This window comes from Rattus rattus, chromosome 3 (genome assembly GCF_011064425.1).
Source record: "Rattus rattus isolate New Zealand chromosome 3, Rrattus_CSIRO_v1, whole genome shotgun sequence".
NCBI lineage: Eukaryota > Metazoa > Chordata > Mammalia > Rodentia > Muridae > Rattus > Rattus rattus.
In genome coordinates, this window is record NC_046156.1 from 117095463 (window position 1) to 117114383 (window position 18921).

General features: G+C 37.8%; 1 protein-coding gene across 1 annotated transcript in view; it reads right to left on the reverse strand.

Moving 5' to 3' along the window:
* The window catches only part of Kiaa1109 (KIAA1109 ortholog), a 182077-nt gene that overhangs the window by 123175 nt on the left and 39981 nt on the right, over window positions 1-18921 (reverse strand). Inside the window, exons 16-22 of the mRNA XM_032898488.1 lie at window positions 9383-9538; window positions 8629-8726; window positions 7200-7378; window positions 6957-7063; window positions 5165-5373; window positions 3060-3287; window positions 866-1003 (exon numbers count right to left, since the gene is read on the reverse strand). Coding sequence (XP_032754379.1) covers window positions 866-1003; window positions 3060-3287; window positions 5165-5373; window positions 6957-7063; window positions 7200-7378; window positions 8629-8726; window positions 9383-9538 — 1115 coding nt within the window. The remainder of the gene's footprint in view (window positions 1-865; window positions 1004-3059; window positions 3288-5164; window positions 5374-6956; window positions 7064-7199; window positions 7379-8628; window positions 8727-9382; window positions 9539-18921) is intronic.

Genomic DNA, 18921 nt, shown 5'->3' on the forward strand with positions numbered 1-18921 from the left:
AAAAGTAAAAATGGCCATCCTTTTTAAAAATAAAGTGATCAGTTACCACACATGATCCATTATAAGTGACCGTGTACTAATGGTTTGGAGATGTGCATTTTCATTTTTGTGTTTGCCTTACACTAAACTCCACTTGTATTTTGACATCACACACACTTGTAGTAACAGGTTCCAATAAAAGCTGTTTGACATTTAATAAATAATTGCAGTATCAATCTACCCAGGATTAAAATAAATCATTTGTTTAGAGTCACTAGTTCTCTTCCAGAATCCCAGAAAGTATGATGAGGGAACTTTCAATATATTATCTAAGTATATTAGGTGACTGAGAATTAAATCATTGAACATGTGCGTTTTATGGTACTGGTTAATAGAAATCATTCCCTTCTATAAACATCAGAAAGTCATGACTATTTCATTCCATTTCTAAAAGCAAAAAAAACCGGGGCTGGGGATTTGCTCAGTGGTATTTCATTCCAGGCCCTGGGTTTCCCCAGCTCGGAAAAAAAAAAAAAAAAAAAAAAAAAAAAAAAAAAAAAAAGCAAAAACCAGTAAAACATAATTAGGATGACATGAGGACTAGCACAAACGAAAAAAGATTAACTCTACAGACAGCTCTTATATATCTACATATATACAAAGCCGCTACAGTGAAAGTAAAAGTCTATTTTAAAAAAAAACCATGGGGTTGGGGATTTAGCTCAGTGGTAGAGCGCTTGCCTAGCAAACGCAAGGCCCTGGGTTCGGTCCCCAGCTCCGAAAAAAAAAAAAAAAGAACCACGTACGGAAGCTAGCACTATTTTAACCATCATATATATTAACAATAAATATCTTAAATGTTTACCATACGTCAGTTTGACATTACCTGATAATTATCACTGACAAACACATTCAGCGGTGACAGGACAAGCTGCAGCATGGTCTCCCTGAATCCTTTTTTCATTTCAAAACAAAGTCTTTCCAAGAACGCTGCAGGGCACTCAGGACCATCCGTCGTTCCATGCTGGAGTTACACAGAACGTCAAAGCAAAAGTTCAGACATGACAATCATGAGTAGGAGATTTTGAATCTTCAAAGGGAATAGTAGCGCACACTGACCAAATGAACTATTCTCTCCGCCTTTTAACAACGTAAGAACTAGAGGTGACTCCTGCTACACAACCATGGTATATATGGCCTGAAGTCAGACTGCACACAGTGCCCTGGAGTCCCCTCGCCCTGTATGGCTCTGAAGCTCCTGGCTTCTTGGCTCAGGCCAGGTCAGCCGCACAGGCTCAAGGACAAGCGTCAAAGTGAAGCAGAACCGAACTAAATCCTAAATCCAAACCTGTAACACAATTCAGCTCCCAAGGTCAAACCTGAATGTCTTTCTTCTTTTCTTTTTTCCAGAATGCCCCAAACTGGTTCGTGGTCTCATGATAAAAGTTAAAAAAACAAAAGGAGGTGAGGATGTGGAGCAAGGGGGACACTCCTCCATTGCTGGTGGGAGATCAAACTTGTACAACCACTTTGGAAATCAATTGGTGGTTTCTCAGAAAACTGGGCATATATCCAAAAGGTACTCCATCATCCCACAAAGTTATTCACTCAACTATGTTCATAAAACTTTATTTGTAATAGATAGAAACTGGAAATAATTTAGATGTCTCTCAACTGAAAAATGGATAAAGAATGTGGTACATCTACACAATCAAATGCTACTCACTATTACAAACAGGACATCATGAAATTTGCAGGCAAATGGAACAAGAAAATATTAACCTAAGTGAGGTAACCCAGTCCCAAAATGACATGCACAGTATGAATTCACTTATAAGTGGATATTAACCATAAACTACAGGTTGCCTATGCTATACTCCACAGAACAAAGGAGGCTGGACAGCAAAGAGGGCACAAGCAAGGATGCTTGAGTCTCACTTGAAAGGGAGAATAGAATGGTCATGGAAGGCAGATGGAGGAAGGGAACTGTGTGGGCGAGATCAGGAAGGGAAGTTGGGGGTTTCAGAGTAGGGTATAGGAAGGGGCAGGGGGTATAGCCGGATGACCATGAGAATGAATGGAAATCTGCAACTGATGGAGCGGGGTACTGGTAGGGGGGTATCTCCAGGAAGAAATGGAGACCTAGGATAGGTGAACCATCTAAGAATCAACGTAGGTATCTTTAGCTGTGACTCACAGCATTGTGGTTATAAAGCCTGGGGAGTCTGCCTCCTGTGGTCAGGCAGGAAGCCAGTGGAGCAATAGGGACACCAACACAACACCTCCCACAAAAATTTCAACACAAAACTTATCCTGTCTACAAGAAATGCAGGTACGGAAGATAGACTAGAGACTAAGGGAATGGCCAACCAATAACAGGGCCAACTTGAGATTCATGCCATAGACAAATATGAAATGCTCTGTCATGCTCGCAGACAGGAGTATAACATTGTCTTCTGAGAAGCTCCACCCACCAATTACCTACACATATGCAAACACCCACAGCCAAACAGTAGATAGAGCTTGGGGACTCTGATGAAAGCATAGGAGGAAGGACTGTAGGCCCCAAAGACCGACAGAATCAACTAACCTCATCCCTTGGGGCTCTCAGAAACTGAACCACCAACCAAAGAACGTACACAGGCTTGATCTAGGCCTCCCTGCACATATGTAGCAAATATGGAGCTTGGTCTTCAAGTGGGTCCGGAACAACTGGAGCTGGAGTTTTTCCTGTCTGTGGGATATGTTCTTCTAGCTGGGCTGCCTTGTCTGGCCCCAAGAGAGGAAGTGAGAGGAAGTGCCCAGACTCACAGAGCCTTGAAGTATTAGGATGGTGAGATACGGGGTGGGGGTGGGGGGTAGTGGAAGGTCGTGGGGAAGGTGTCAACCCACTCAGAAGAGAAGGGGAAGGGTGAATGGGGGAAGAATTGTGGGAAGCGGTGACCAGGAGGAGAGCAGTGAATAAATTAAATAAGTAAAAAGTAAACTAAAAAAATAAATTAAAAAAAAAGAAAATGTAAAATTCTAGATACACAGCTTCCTATGTTAGACAGGTATCATAAAATAGATACCACACTTACCACAGGAAGGCGCCCATGAACCTTATACAAATTAACAAGTACAGTAATATCCCAGGGCCGCAAAGCGAGTGGATGGATTGACTTGGCTGAACTTTCGTTTTCCCTTTTGTCACTGTCCATTCCTACAGCTGTCCACCCAGAACTGGAGGATGTTGACAGTGACAGAACGGGACTTGAAATGACCTCTTCAAAGTCCATGTACATGTCATCTTCTCCAAAGTAGTTTTCCTGTCAGCATTTAAACAAGCTACCATTAATGAGGGATGAGTCTCTGAGCCCTACGTTATACAATATGCATCTCGCTAAACTGCTGTATTTAACTAAAAGCATCAGGTCTACTTAAGTCATATGAAAAAGTGCATTTCTCTTAGTAAATAAATATTCTGCACTAAAATATGCAACATAGTAAAGCTCCTAGACAAGTTACAAAAATGTAGGTCTTCAAAGATATCTCTGAAGGTCTGAATAGCTCAATAGTTTTCAGTCTCTGCTTCTCAAAACTCTGAGATAATCCCAGAGAAAGGTTCTGAGCAAAGAGATCCAATCACTGAGAACTAACTTGGCTAAGTCTGATTACATAAATATATGATTATATAGTCAGCTAGAATTTGTCCCAGAAATGTTCAACAGCCTTAGCCTTAGCTTATATTACTAAGGAAGCAGAGTATAACTTACTAACAATTATCAACTTTCTTTTCACATACTTCATTGATTTTTATTCTATATCCAAGTATTTATAGTATTATTCTGATTTTCATACATTTGTAAACAAAACATTGTCTTAAAAAAATTTAGTTTTGATTGAAGTTTTCTTTTTCCATTGACTATAAAATTTCATTTTACCTACTTGATCTGTGAATATGAAGGAAAATCTATTAAGTATTACCACTGTTAGTTATATTGTTCAGTATGAGAACCAAGTCAGTACTTTGGCATGTTTTGTACTGCTGGTTACTGACAAATTTATTTTATGACTAGGTTATAAATAACAGGTCAGAGAACCTTCTCCTAGGAAAGGATATTCTTTTGACTCATTTAATTAATAGAAAGACTAAAAATTAAAAACCTACTACTATTGATTCAACCAGTACCTTTCCCTCTTTTCTCTAGTCCTGTCCACCTGTAAATAGCACAGATGCAACCTAAAACCTTGATCATTGTTCTTGTAAAACAGGATAAAAAGCATGAATAAAAAATAAACACTGTTGAGCTGAAGAGATGGATCAGTGGTTAAGAGCACTGACTGCTCTTCCAGAGGTCCTGAGTTCAATTCCTAGTAACCACATGGTGGCTCACAACCATCTGTAATGGGATCCAATGCCCTCTTCTGGTGTGTCTAAAGACAATGACAGTGACACTTACAAATAAATAATTCTTTTTTAAAAAGAAACACTGTAATATCTTAATCCCAACACTAAATTTCATGTGTATACATGTGTGCTAGAGATGTATAGTACATGACTATGTGGTGCATGCACACGCAGAGGTCGGGGAAGATGTTGAATGTCTTCGGTTGCTGCTATCCTTACTCTTTGAGAACAGTCTTACTGATCCACAGGATCACCACTCAACTAGGCTGCTTGGTCAGGACGCTTCCAGAACCACACAAGTGCATCTGACTTCTCCCACTCAGGTGCTTATGCTTGTACAGCAAGCTCTTTTACTAACTGAGTCATTTCCACAGGCTCTAGAATATTAAATTTATAAGAACAAATGTGTTTGCTGTTCAAACTCAACACAATAGTATTCAGCTGTTTTTCTTGTATTAGTGGTTTTTATTTTTGTTACTAGTTTTGTTCACTTGCTTGGTTTTTTTTTTTTCCTTTTTTGAAAGAGATAGAGGGAGAAAATATATAAAGTTAGGTTTGTAGGGAGGAGGGGAATATCTAAGAGGAGTTAGGAAAGGGAAAAACATGAAAAAATTATTTTCATAAAAAAAAATCTGGTCATTTGGGTGGGTGGGGGTAGGATAGAGTACAGCCAGTTACATACATAAAATACCTAAACAACTATTTAAATCCAACTAGATATTCCTAATGGCCCTAATTTTCTATTTTCACTGCTCAGCATATGTTTAAAAATGTAAGTTTTTCTTAAAATAATACCTTTATACATAAAAAGGCATTTAACAGAGGTCCATAGAGAGTTATCTGAGAATCTGGGGACAGTTCCATTTCTACATGAAGTTTATCAGGCGGAAGTTCTGAAGGATCAACAGGAGGGCGTGGTGAAGTGGATGGTGAAGAAACAACTCTCTCTGATGGCTTCTGGGCTGGCCTTAATACAGATAGCATTGTTTCTTCCATTTCTGACACTGGAATAAACAGACAGAGGTGAAAGATTAGTATGCCAGGAAAAAATGAAATGACTGTTTACCAGTTCTTCAAGGAAGTTATAAAAATTTCACTGTGTTTATATAAAATGAAATAATCATAAGAGTATCTGTAATATTTAACAAAAAAAGAACCCAAAACCTGAAAAACCAATAATGAAGAAAGCAAACAACAATAAAGAAAGAATAAATTAGAATTTGGGACTCAATAAAGGTCCCATTACACATAACATTTAAGTCCCTAAAATAGAAATTCAGGTCATAATAGGCACCAACTATATTTAGACATTAAAGAAGTTGCTTTTATATACAATTATTTAAATATGCGTGATATTTTTAAATGTTGTAAGTATGGATAACTATAAAAACTGTTCCTTGAAACATAACAAATTAGAAAATACAGAGATAAAAACCATTGAACTCCTGAATTCTTTGTCCACACTCAGGAATGCATCACATTGTCTTTGATAACGTGTAGATCCCATGATAGTCGTGAAAGTGCATTAAAAACCAGCATTCCGCTCAATCAGGCATCAGAAATCTACTGTATGGCACACCACATAGCACACCACACAGCACACAGCACACAGCACACAGCACACAGCACAGCACACAGCACACAGCACACAGCACACCACACCACACACCACACACCACACACCACACAGCACACAGCACACCACACCACACACCACACAGCACACCACACACCACACAGCACACCACACCACACCGCACACCACACAGCACACCACACAGCACACCACACAGCACACCACACACCACACAGCACACCACACAGCACAGCACACAGCACACCACACAGCACACCACACAGCACACCACACAGCACACCACACACCCCCACACAGCACACACACCACACAGCACACACACACACACACCACACACAGCACACCACACAGCACACAGCACACAACACACCACACACCACACACCACACATCACACAGCACACCACACAGCACACAGCACACCACACACACACAGCCACCACACACACACACACACAGCACACCACACAGCACACCACACAGCAAACCACACAGCACACAGCACACCACACAGCACACCACACAGCACACAGCACACAGCACACAGCACACAGCACACACACAGCACAGCACACAGCACACAGCACACAGCACACAGCACAGCACACAGCACACGGCATACAGCACACAGCAAACAGCACACAGCACACGGCACACTACACTTTATACTTCAGCTTTGCTAGTTTTGCTTTGGTAAACCTTGGAAAAATGCATCTCTTTAACTCTAAAATAAGCATAACTATATTATCCATGTCACAGAGAGCTAATAAGGGTCAAATGGCATAATAAGTAAGAAAACTGCTTGATTCAAGTTTTGGTACAGAGTAAATGCTCATAAAAATTATCTATAATTATTCAAAAGTAGTTAAAGGATACAAATTCATAGGTATCTGAGAATACACACCTATCAATTAATTTTAACTTTTGTAGCTTCAATAAAGTATTACTAAAACAGTAGTTGTTTAAAAAGAATGATATTCAAAACACTTACATGACTGTTTTAGCTGCTCATCTGCTTTTTGTGGATAAATTGGATGCCAGGTGTAATCAATGGTAAGCATGACACTTGGGACAGTCCAGCACTCAACCCAACCAGCCCTTCCAATACAAACAACAACAAGATCTGTTCAGACACTTAATCTGTAGTTGTGTAGGACACTAGCTGCAGAGAAAGCTTATTTTCAAAGAACTTCTCTGCCTGTGACAGACCCCGCAGACCACTGTCCCGCCTTACTTTTCCTGGGTGACGTTGCGCCACTTTGGCTTAACTGTCTTCTGGCCACTCTGACACTCGGCAGGGATACCAGCTTCAGAAGCCATCTTATTTGGGTGACAATTCTTTACCAGCATAAATAATGAGTATTTGCTAGGGTGGCAATCTGGTAGAAATAAATGAAGATCAACATCTTCTCCCTAAAAAATAATTTATAATAATCATCAGTACATAAATATATTAGCACACTAAAAACACTTAAATCTACCTATATATTCATGAGAACAAGTGAAAATCAAGTGATAAATTTTAAATACCATATTTACACTGAAAAGTCAGATAAATACCAGGAATAAGATTTAACAATGACTAAAATTAAATTGTTCTAGAAAATATAGAACAGATATTACAGAAAGCAATGCAGAGTTTCCAAATAGCAATTCGATGACTATTTTTGATGGTTGTTTATGGATATAACATCATATTCAATTTAAGAAAATCAAAACTTCTCTGATATAGGATCAGGTAGAGTATGTTCTAAAATTTCTTAACTTGACCTTGGCTGTGTTTCACTTTTTCTTATGGCTCTTCTATTCTCATTTTAATGCCTAGTTTCTCAGCAGATAACACAGAGTAGGGTGGTTAAAAGAATGCTGCACCCTAAGCACACTGTCAGGGTTCAAAATCCAACTTGGCAACTCACTAGTTTCATGAAACTTTACATAACCTGTTACCCAGTTTTTATGCATCCTCCCTCCTGTAAGTCAGTATAGCTCAAATTCTCCTCAGTTTGTCATCTTCTGGCCTCTGCGTCCTGAATACTCCAATTATAGGATCATGCCCAAATACACCTCAGTGTTCTAAGATACACGTGGTGGTAACTATATCAAGAAGGCTTATAAAACCAAATGAGTTACTATGCATACAGCACTCAGAACAGTGTCTTGTTCATTAATAAAGGGTTAATAGGTGTTAATTGATTCTATCATTACTGCTGTTGTTACTACTATAATTCAAATAGTATTGTGATTGGTAACACTTATCCAGACATTAACGTCAGGTATGTCACAAAAATTTTGAACTTAGACGTAGATAATTGCTGCCTTATAGATAAACTAAAGAAAAGAACTTATGGTTGTTCTCTGAATTTATGGTTTAACTAGGAATCAAATAGGAGGAAGCACAAATTTTTTATTTAACACATTATCAGTAGAACGGGCTCTACCAACAATTAAAAAAAAAGATTAAAGAGATAACAAATGAATCCTAAGAAAATAGATTGTATTTTAGGTCAATTTCTTGGGTGCTGTTAACAGGAAGGACAGAGGAGGACGCAGACACTAAAGCTCCTGCTCACTAACGGGAGAAATGAAGGGATAGGCACACAAGTTCCGGGAACTCAAACTGACTAGTAACCTGTGGAATACACAATACAACCAATTATACCTACTCTTAAGGAGAATCTAGTATTGCATGTTGCTGGAACGAAGTCCGTGAAAGGCAAAGAAAAGTCAATGTTCAGTGTTTCCCCACAGGCTGCCAGATACACTAAAAAAAGAAAAAGTAGATCTGCTTTAATATCAACAAAATTTAAATGGCAAAACTACATTAAATGTACACATAAGTAAGATTAACTGTATGGAAACATGAAAATTGCAGCCAATTCTCAATTAGTCTAATATAGGAAAATCAACTCTAGTTATAAGTGAAAGAAGAGAGAAGGAGACTCAAGGAAAGGCAGTAATGTGAGCTGACCCTGTAGAAGGTCTTCAATCGATGTGGCCCTGAGAAGAAACTGACACAGGAGAGTACTCACCATGTGTAACACTGGATGGGATGGGCATAGGGATAATGGGGGGAGAAGAGCTCTCAATACTGAGAAAAGGGGGCTTCCTGATTCATACGTTCTTGTGGGCAGGCAACCTTTGTGCCACTTACATAATTTGGCCTGACTTAGCTACTGAGGAAGCAGGCACTAACAGGACCAAAAATAGATCTTGTGGCTAGAAGGGAGCTCACTTTTTCTGCAAAGGCCTAAGCGCTCCATCACTACAGGTTATCAGATTTTGTCTTAAGGGACAGACTACAAGGGCAGAACATTTGATTTCTAGGACAGAGGAAAGAAGGGAGGAAGGGAATCCACCGAACTTTGACACTATTGGCACATCTTAATGAGTACTAAGCCAAATTCCTAGCATTCTTACCGTTTTCCTGTTGTTTAGTGGAACAGTCAATCCAGTTATGTTGATTGGCAGCCCAAATCATTTCAAACTGATGAAACATGATTTTAAAATTCCATGTGTATGGAACAAATGAGAAAATGTCTGGAGCATTATCACTAGACCAGTCTTGAATTAGATCTAAAAAATATTAGAGAACAAAAAGCAAAATCAACTGAAGATACACGTGCACACGCATACACGCACACATTTTCTAATTATTCAAAAATTCTTTTGCACATTAAAGAAAAAGAATCTTTATACTTGTATACCTATTTCTTTCAATCCTCTTCTTCTTATGTTGATTTCTAACTTTTCTATGAGGGGCTTGCTATTTTATAAGTGAAATCTATTGCACTTTAATAAATGTTCTTAATAACAAATACAGCTAAGCATAGTAGTAGACACATGTAATCTCAGCACTCAGGAGCCAGAGGTAGAACATCTCTGTGAAAAAAAAAAATATATATATATATATATATGTACATATATATGTATACACACACACACACACACACACACACACACACACACACACACAGAGTTACGCCACTGTTTCAGATGAAACACTGGAGTTTCGGATAAACATTTTTCACATTTGTTCATGAAATAAAAATCTACTGAGTGCCTAGTGTGTGGCTGCCTTTGTTCTAGATTCTGGGACTGCAATGAAATAAACAGTCTCAAAAAAAAAAAAGGAATGTGGTCATCTTAAAAGTACAAAACAATCATCACTGCTTATGTGTTATGGCTAATTTGTTGCTTAAAGGTGTTATATAAATGTTTATTATTATTATTATAACTATTATAATTGTGTGTATGGGTCAGACCATAATCATGCCACAGTGCACGTATGAGGAGTATGTTATGGAGTCAGTTTTCTTCTCTCACCTTCACATAGGTTACAGGGATCAAACTCAAATCCCCAGACTTATGCAGAAAGCACCGTTATATGCTGAACCACCTCACCGGTCCCTAATTGCTGCTTTAAAATTTGTGTTCAGAGATGTAGTCTGTTTCCTTTGGAATCTTAATTGTCTTTTAAACCCAGAAGCAAAGGCTCTCTGACTGATAACACCAGCTCTGGTGTACAGTACTCCCACAACCTTTTCTTCTGGCTTCCTATCACCTGTATGTACTATTACTCATTAATACCTTTGAAAAATAGCTCTGATCGTAAAGGTGTCAAAGTCATCTTAGTACACACATAGAAGATAGAAACCCTGATGCTATATGCACAAAACTAGGTAAGTGTGTTTGACTTTGACATCAGACCATAATAAATTCAAGTTTTGGCTTTATTTTATTAGTGATGTAATTTGTGTTATTTTCTGCTATATAAGAGAACAATTTTCCTAACTTATTAGAAAAATGGAGATGATCTGTGTGATATTTTAATAAATAATGGCACTATGTAAGCACTTCATAAATAGAATGATAACACTGAGGATACTCTAAGGAAAATTACAGGTAAAACTTAAATATTAAATGTCATTTTATTTTTATAGAGCATCTTTGAATTGAAAGAATTTGAGTTAGAATCATTACAGAAAGGGGGTGTAAATGTATGATTTCATTTAAAAATGAGCTGCCATGTACATCCATATCAATTAAAGGCACTTAATAAAATACCAATCTAACTGGAATTGACTCCATTAAGATATAAACAAATAAAATAAAAAGTATATGACTATTAACTTTTTCTATTAATAGAAAAAGGAAATTTTAATATATCAAATTTACTTTAAATACATCTTTATTTCATTTAAAAATTATAGTGGGTAGCCATCCCTTATTAACCTATGCTTACCTTTAAACACAAACACACACACACACACACACACACACACACACACACACACACACACACACACACACACACACACACAGAGAGAGAGAGAGAGAGAGAGAGAGAGAGAGAGAGAGAGATGTTTACTTTCTAACAAAGTAATTCATCATCTTCTAGGCTGACTTCTTTTCTTCTTAATAAACTCAATTTTTCATGGCTCAGCATTTCTATTCAAACTACATATCTTGTCTGAAATTAATATAGCCATCTCTCCCTAACCACAGTTTTAATATACTGTGGGTTAAAAATATTTTTATTTTAAACATATAGAAGTTTTCCCTGTCTTTATATTTCAAATAACACAAGTAATTTTACAAAATATCTACACTGCGATAAGAATTTTAAGTAATCTGTAGATTAATGAAGATTACTGCACAGAAGTATATACAATCTATACGTAAGAACCACATCATCTCATAGACGGCATTAAGCATCTACAGATTTTCTACCACAAAACGAATGACCTATGGATATCAAAGAATGACTCCTGCCTTACATTCATAACCTTACTGATGAAGGTAAATAACCATTATTAATGGCAGGTACTACCGGAAGCACAAGGTCCGTAGTCCAAATACTGATCTTAAATGTATCCTCTAATTCTGCCTCAATAATTCTATTGTAACTAAAGAAATACATAATGGAGTATTTAAAAACAATTAATATTTTTGAGATATCTAGATTAAATTAAAGAACAACTTTAAAGTAAAATTTTTAATATCATAGAGTTTAATTCCTCTCTGTTTTTAGTATTGCAGATGCAAAAATGAAATGCCTGAAAAAAGTAATATAAAGTGTTAAATATATGAAAATAGGAAAAGTCTTTAAAGATTTTATAGTAAAACACAGTAAAGCAAATGTTCTATTTCCATGGGGCAGCTGTCGATTCTTGTCTCCAAGGAGGCAGGCTCCAGACAGAAACACCCAGGCCAGTTGTCACCAAAGATAACAAGATGGCAACAGGCAAGCACAAGAACCTAAGCAACAGAAGCCAATATATTTTGACACCATCAGAACCTATTTCTTTCACCACAGGAAGCTCTGGGAACCTCAACACATCTGAAAAGCATGATGCTGAAATAAAATTCCATCTCATGAAGATGTCAGAGACCCTTAAGGAGGATATAAATAACTCGCTTAAAGAAATACAGGAATATACAGCCAAACAGATAGACACTCTTAATGAGGGAACAAATAAATCCCTTAAAGAAATACAGGAAAATACAATCAAACTTGTGAAGGATTTAAACAAAGTGGTCCAAGACCTAAAAATAGAAGGAGAAACAATAACGAAATCATAAATGGAGGCAACCCTGGAGATAGAAAACCCAGGAAAGAGATCAGGAGCTACAGATGTAAACATCACCAACAGAATACAAGAGATAGTCTCAGGCATAGAAGATACCACAGAAGATACGAAGCATAAAAAAATCCTATCCCAAAACATCCAAGAAATCCAACACAATGAGACCAAACCTAAGAATAATAGGAATAGAAGAGAGCAAAGATTCCCAGCTCAAAGGGCCAGAAAATATCTTTAACAAAATCTTAGAAGAAAACTTCCTCAACCTAAAGAAAGAGATGGTCATAAACATACAATCAGCCTACAGAACATAAAATAGATTCGTCAAGAAATGAAAATCCTCCTAAAAGCAATAAGGTCCTAGACAAATGACATGCAGATTCTAAGAGAACACAAATGCCAGCCCAAGCTACTATAACCAGCAAAACTCTCAATCATCAGAGATGAAGAAATCAAGATATTCCATGACAAAACCAAATTTAAACAATATCTATCTACCAATCTAGCCCTACAAAGGATTCAAAAAGAAAAACTCCAACATAAGGAGTATCTGCACCAAAGAAAGGACAAGGCAATGAATCATCTCATAATAAACCCAAAAGAAGAGAATAATATGCACATCATACCACTTCTAACAAAAAATAACAGGAAACAACAATCACAGGTCTTTAATATCTCTCAAGATCAATGGACTCAATTCTCCAATAAAAAGACATAGGCTACCAGAATAAAAATACAAGCAGGATCCAGCATTTTGCTGCAGACCAGAAACACGCCTCAGTGAAAAAGACAGACACTGTCTCAGAGTAAAAGGCTAGAAAAATTGTTCTAAGCAAATGGTCCCAAGAAACAAATTGGAGTGCACGTTCTAATATCTTTCAACCAAAAGTTATCAAAAGAGATGGGGAAGGACACTGCATACTCATATAAGGAAAAATCCACCAAGATAAAGTCTCAATTTTGAACATCTATGCCCCAAATGAAAGAGCACTCACATTCATAAAAGAAATGTTACTGAAGCTCTAAAACACGCATTGTACAACACACAATAATAGTGGGAGACTTTAACACCCCAGTCTCACCAATAGACAGGTCACTGAAACAGAAACTAAACAGAGACAATGAAACTAAAAGAAGTTATGAAACAAATGTATCTAACAAATATATACAGAATATACTTAAAACAAAAGAATATACCTTCTTCTCAGCATCTCATGGTTCCTTCTTCATAACATACATTATAATCAGTCACAAAAAAGGCTCAACAGATAAAAAGAGACTGAAATAATCCTATGTATCCTATCAGATCACCATGGACTAAGGCTAGACTTCAATAACATGGAAAACAATAAAAAGCCCACATATTCATGGAATATGAACAACTCTTTACTCGATAACTCAGTCAGGGAAGAAATAAAGAAATTAAAGACTTTCTAGAATTCAATGAAAATAAAGACACAGCATACCCAAAATTATGGGACACAATGAAAGCAGTGTTAAGAGGAAAACTCATAGCACTGAGTGCCCTGGTAAAGAAACTGGAGAGATCCTACACCAGCAATTAACAGCACACCTGAGAACTTTAGAACAAAAGGAATCAAACATACCCGAGGTTTAAATAAAAGAATTAATAAAACTCAGAGTAAAAATCAACCAATTAGAAACAAAGAGAATGATACAAAGAATCAACAAAACCAAAAGCTGGTTCTTTGACAAAATCAGCAAGATAGATAAAGCCTTAGCCAAACTAACTAAAGGACGGAGACAGTATCCAGAATTGAAAAAAAGAAAAAAGAAAGAAATGAAAAGGGAGACCGAAAAAAAACCTGAGTAAATTCATAAAATCATCACATCTTACTACAAAAGCCTATAATCAACAAAACTGGACAATCTAGATGAAATGGATACACATACCAAAGTTAAATCAACAGCAGGTAAACTATCTAATCAGACCTATAAATTCTAAAGAAACAAAAGCAGTTATTAAAAACCTCTCAAACAAAAAAAGGCCAGGGATAGATGGTTTTAGTGGAGAATTCTACCAGACCTTAAAAGAAGAGCTAATACCAATACACCCACACTACTCACCAAATTAGAAACAGAAGGAATACTACTTAATTCAATCTATGAAGCCATAGTTACTGTCACCTAAACCATACAAAGAGCCAACAAAGAAAGAAAACTTCAGACCAACTTCACTAATGAATATCAGTGCAAAAATACTCAATAAAATTCTCACAAACCAAATCCAAGAACACATCACAACCAGCATTCACCATGACCAAATAGGTTTCATCCCAGGGATGCAGGGATGTTTCAATGTACAAAAATCCATTAATGTAATCCACTATATAAACAAACTCAAAGAAAAAAATCACATGACCATCTGATTAAATGCTGAAAAAGACTTTGACAAAATACAGCTCCCAGTCATGTAAAAAGTCTTGGAGAGATCAGGAATTCAAGGCCCATACCTAAACATAATATAAGCAATATACAGAAGGCTAACAGCCAATATCAAACTCAATGGAAAGACACTACAAGCAATCCCACTAAAACCAGGGGCTACACAAGGCTGCCCACTCTCTCCCTGGTTATTCAAAATAGCAATCAAGTTCCAGCTAGAGCAATTAGACAACAAAAGGAGATCAAGAGAATACAAATTGGAAAAGAAGTAGTAAAGGTATCACTATTTGAGGATGATATAATAGTATACACAATCAATTCCAAAAGAAAATACCAGAGAACTTCTACAGCTGAGAAACAAGTTCAGCAAAGTGGCTGAATATAAAATTCATCAGTAACCTTCCTCTACATAAAGGATAAATGGGCTGAGAAAGAAAATAGGGAAACAACACCCTTCACAAAAGTCACAAATAAAATATCATGGTGTAACTCTGGGCAAACAAGTAAAAGATCTGTATGACAAGAACTTCAAGTCTCTGAAGAAAGAAATCAAAGACCTCAGAAGATGGAAAGATCTCCCATGCTCACGACTGGTAGGATTACATAGTAAAGATGGCCATCCTACTAAAAACAACCTACAGATTCAATGACATCCCCATCAACATTCCAACACAATTTTCACAGACATTCAAAGAGCAATTTTCAACTTCATATAAAGAAAAACAAAAAACCCAGGAGAGCCAAAACAATTCTCAACAATAAAAGATCTTCTGGGGGAATCACTATCCCTGACCTCATACTACAGAGCAATAGTAATTAAAAAAACAAAAAACAAAAACAAAACAACAACAACAAAAAAAAAAACTACATGGTATTGGTACAGAGACAGACAGGTCAATCAATGGAATAGAATCAGTGACCCAGCAATAAACCCACACGCATATGAACACTTGATCTTTGACAAAGAAGCCAAACCCATATAGTGGAAAAAAGAAAGCATCTTCAACAAACAGTGCTGGTCTAACCGGCGGTCTGCATGTAGAAGAATACAAATTGATCCATATTTATCTCCCTGTACAAGGCTCAAATCCAAGCGGATCAAGGACCTGCACGTAAAACCAGATATATACACTGAATCTAATGGCAGCCTACACACTGGGAAAAGCTCTTCACTAGTCCTACATCTGATAGAAGGCTAATATCCAAAATACACAAAGAACTCAAGAAGTTAGACTCCAATAAACCAAATAACCCAATTAAAAAATGGAGTACAGAGCTAAATAGATTTCTCAACAGAGGAATCATAAATGGCTGAGAAGCACGTAAAGAAATGTTCAACATCCTTGGACATCAGGGAAATGCAAATCAAAACAATCCTGAGATTACATCTCACACCAGTCATAATGGCTAAAATCAAAATCTCAAGCCACAGAACATGCTGGCAAGATGTGGAGAAAAAGGAACACTCGTCTATTGCTGGTGGGATTGCAAACTGGTACAACCCCTCTGGACCTGGGCTCTTTTTGGTTGGGAGACCTTTAATGACTGCTTCTATTTCCTTAGGAGTTATGGGGGTTGTTTAACTGGTTTATCTGTTCTGATTTAACTTCAGTACCTGGTATCTGTCTAGGAAATTGTCCATTTCCTGCAGATTTTCAAGTTTTGTTGAATATAGGCTTTATAGTAAGATCTGATGATTTTTGAATTTCCTCTGAATCTGTAGTTATGTCTCCTTTTCATTTCTGATTTTGTTAATTTGGACACACTCTCTGTGTCCTCTCGTTAGTCTGGCTAAGGGTTTATCTATCTTGTTGATTTTCTCAAAGAACCAACTTTTGGTTCTGTTGATTCTTTCTATGGTCCTTTTTGTTTCTACTTGGTTGATTTCAGCTCTGAGTTTGATTATTTCCTGCCTTCTACTCCTCCTGGGTGTATTTGCTTCTTTTTGTTCTAGAGCTTTTTAGGTGTGCAGTCAAGCTGCTGACATATGCTCTTTCCTGTTTCTTTCTGCAGGCACTCAGCGCTATGAATTTTCCTCTTAGCACAGCTTTCATTGTGTCCCATAAGTTTGGGTATGTTGTACCTTCATTTTCATTAAATTCTAAAAAGTTTTTTAATTTCTTTCTTTATTTCTTCCTTGACCAGGTTATCATTGAGTAGAGCATTGTTCAATTTCCACGTATATGTGGGCATTCTTCCCTTATTGTTATTGAAGACCAGCTTTAGGGCGTGGTGGTCCGATAGCACGCATGGGATTATTTCTATCTTTCTGTACCTGTTGAGGCCCGCTTTTTGACCAATTATATGGTCAATTTTGGAGAAAGTACCATGAGGAGCTGAGAAGAAGGTATATCCTTTTGCTTTAGGATAGCAAAAACAATTCTTAACAATAAAAGAATGACTGGGGGAGTCACCATCTCTAACCTCAAGCTCTACTACAGAGCAATAGTGATAAAAACTGCATGGTATTGGTACAGAAACAGACAGATTGATCAATGGAATAGAATTGGAGACCCAGAAATAAAACCACACACTTACGTACACTTGATCTTTGACAAAGAAGCCAAAAATATACAATGGAAAAAATAAAGCACCTTCAATAAATGGTGCTGGTCTAACTGGCTGGCTATAAAAATAGACCCATATTTGTCACCATGCACAAAGTTCAAGTCCAAGTAGATCAAGGGTCTCAACATAAAACCAGATACACTGGATACAATAGAAGAGAAAGTGGGGAAGAGCTTTGAACTCATTGGCACAGGCAGAAATTTCCTAAAAAGAATTCCAATGGCTCATGCTCTAATATCAAGAATTGATAAATTGGACCTTATGAAACTGGAAGGCAAAGGACATAGTCAGTAAGACAAATCGGCAAACTATAGATTGGGGAAAAATCTTCACTAACCCCACATGTGATAGCAGGCTAATATCCAAAATAATGTGGTTCATTTATACAATGGAATACTACTCAGCTATTAAGCAAGGACATTCTGAGTTTTGCAGGCAAATGGATGGAACTAAAAAATGTCATTGTGAGTGAGGTACCTCAGACCCAAAAGTACAGGCACAGTATGTTCTCACTAATAAGTGAATATGAGCCAAAAAAAAAAAAAAAAAAAAAGAGTACAGAAAGAATACCCAAGATACAGTTCACAGAACTCAAAAAGATCAACAAGCTGAAGGGCCTAAGTGAGGACGCCTCAGTCCCACTTGGGAGGGAGAAGAAAGCAACCACAAAGGAGGAGAGAGGGAGGGAGGGAAAGGGGATGGGGGTGGTGAGAGGGGAACATGATCTGGTATTGGGTGGGGGAAAAGGACTGAAGACCTGAGGGCCAGCAGAAAGAATGGAAACAGGCAACCCTGGGAGGTAGGAGGTTGGGAAGACTGTCCAGAATGTAACAGAGACCTTGGAAGTGAGAGACTCTCAAGACTCAAAGAGAGGGACCGTAGATGAAAGGCCCTACGTGGGGAGAGGGAACTTGCTGAGCCCACTTCCAGCAGAAAGACAGGGCATCAAGTGAGGGCTGGGGTTACTATCCCACAGTCAAACTCTGACGCATAACTCTTCCTGTCTGAAAGAAGTGCAGGGATGGAATGGAGAGGAGCCTGAGGAAAAGGAGGTCCAGGAACAGGCCCAAAGTGGGTTCCAGCTCAAGGGGTGGCCCCAAGATCTGAAGCTATGGGGTGCTCACAAAAAGGGACCTAGCATGACTGCCCTCCGAAAGACCCAACAAGCAGCTGAAAGAGTCAGATGCAGATGTGTGCACCCAACCAATGGACAGAAGCTGCTGACCCCTGTGGTTGAATTAGGGAAAAGCTGGAGTAGCTGAGGGAGAGGGCTACTCTGTAGGAGGACCAGCAGTCTCAGCTAACCTGGACCCCCGAGATCTCTCAGACACTGGATCACCAACCAGGGAGCATACAACAGCTGAGATGAGGCCTCCAACACATATACAGCAGAGGACT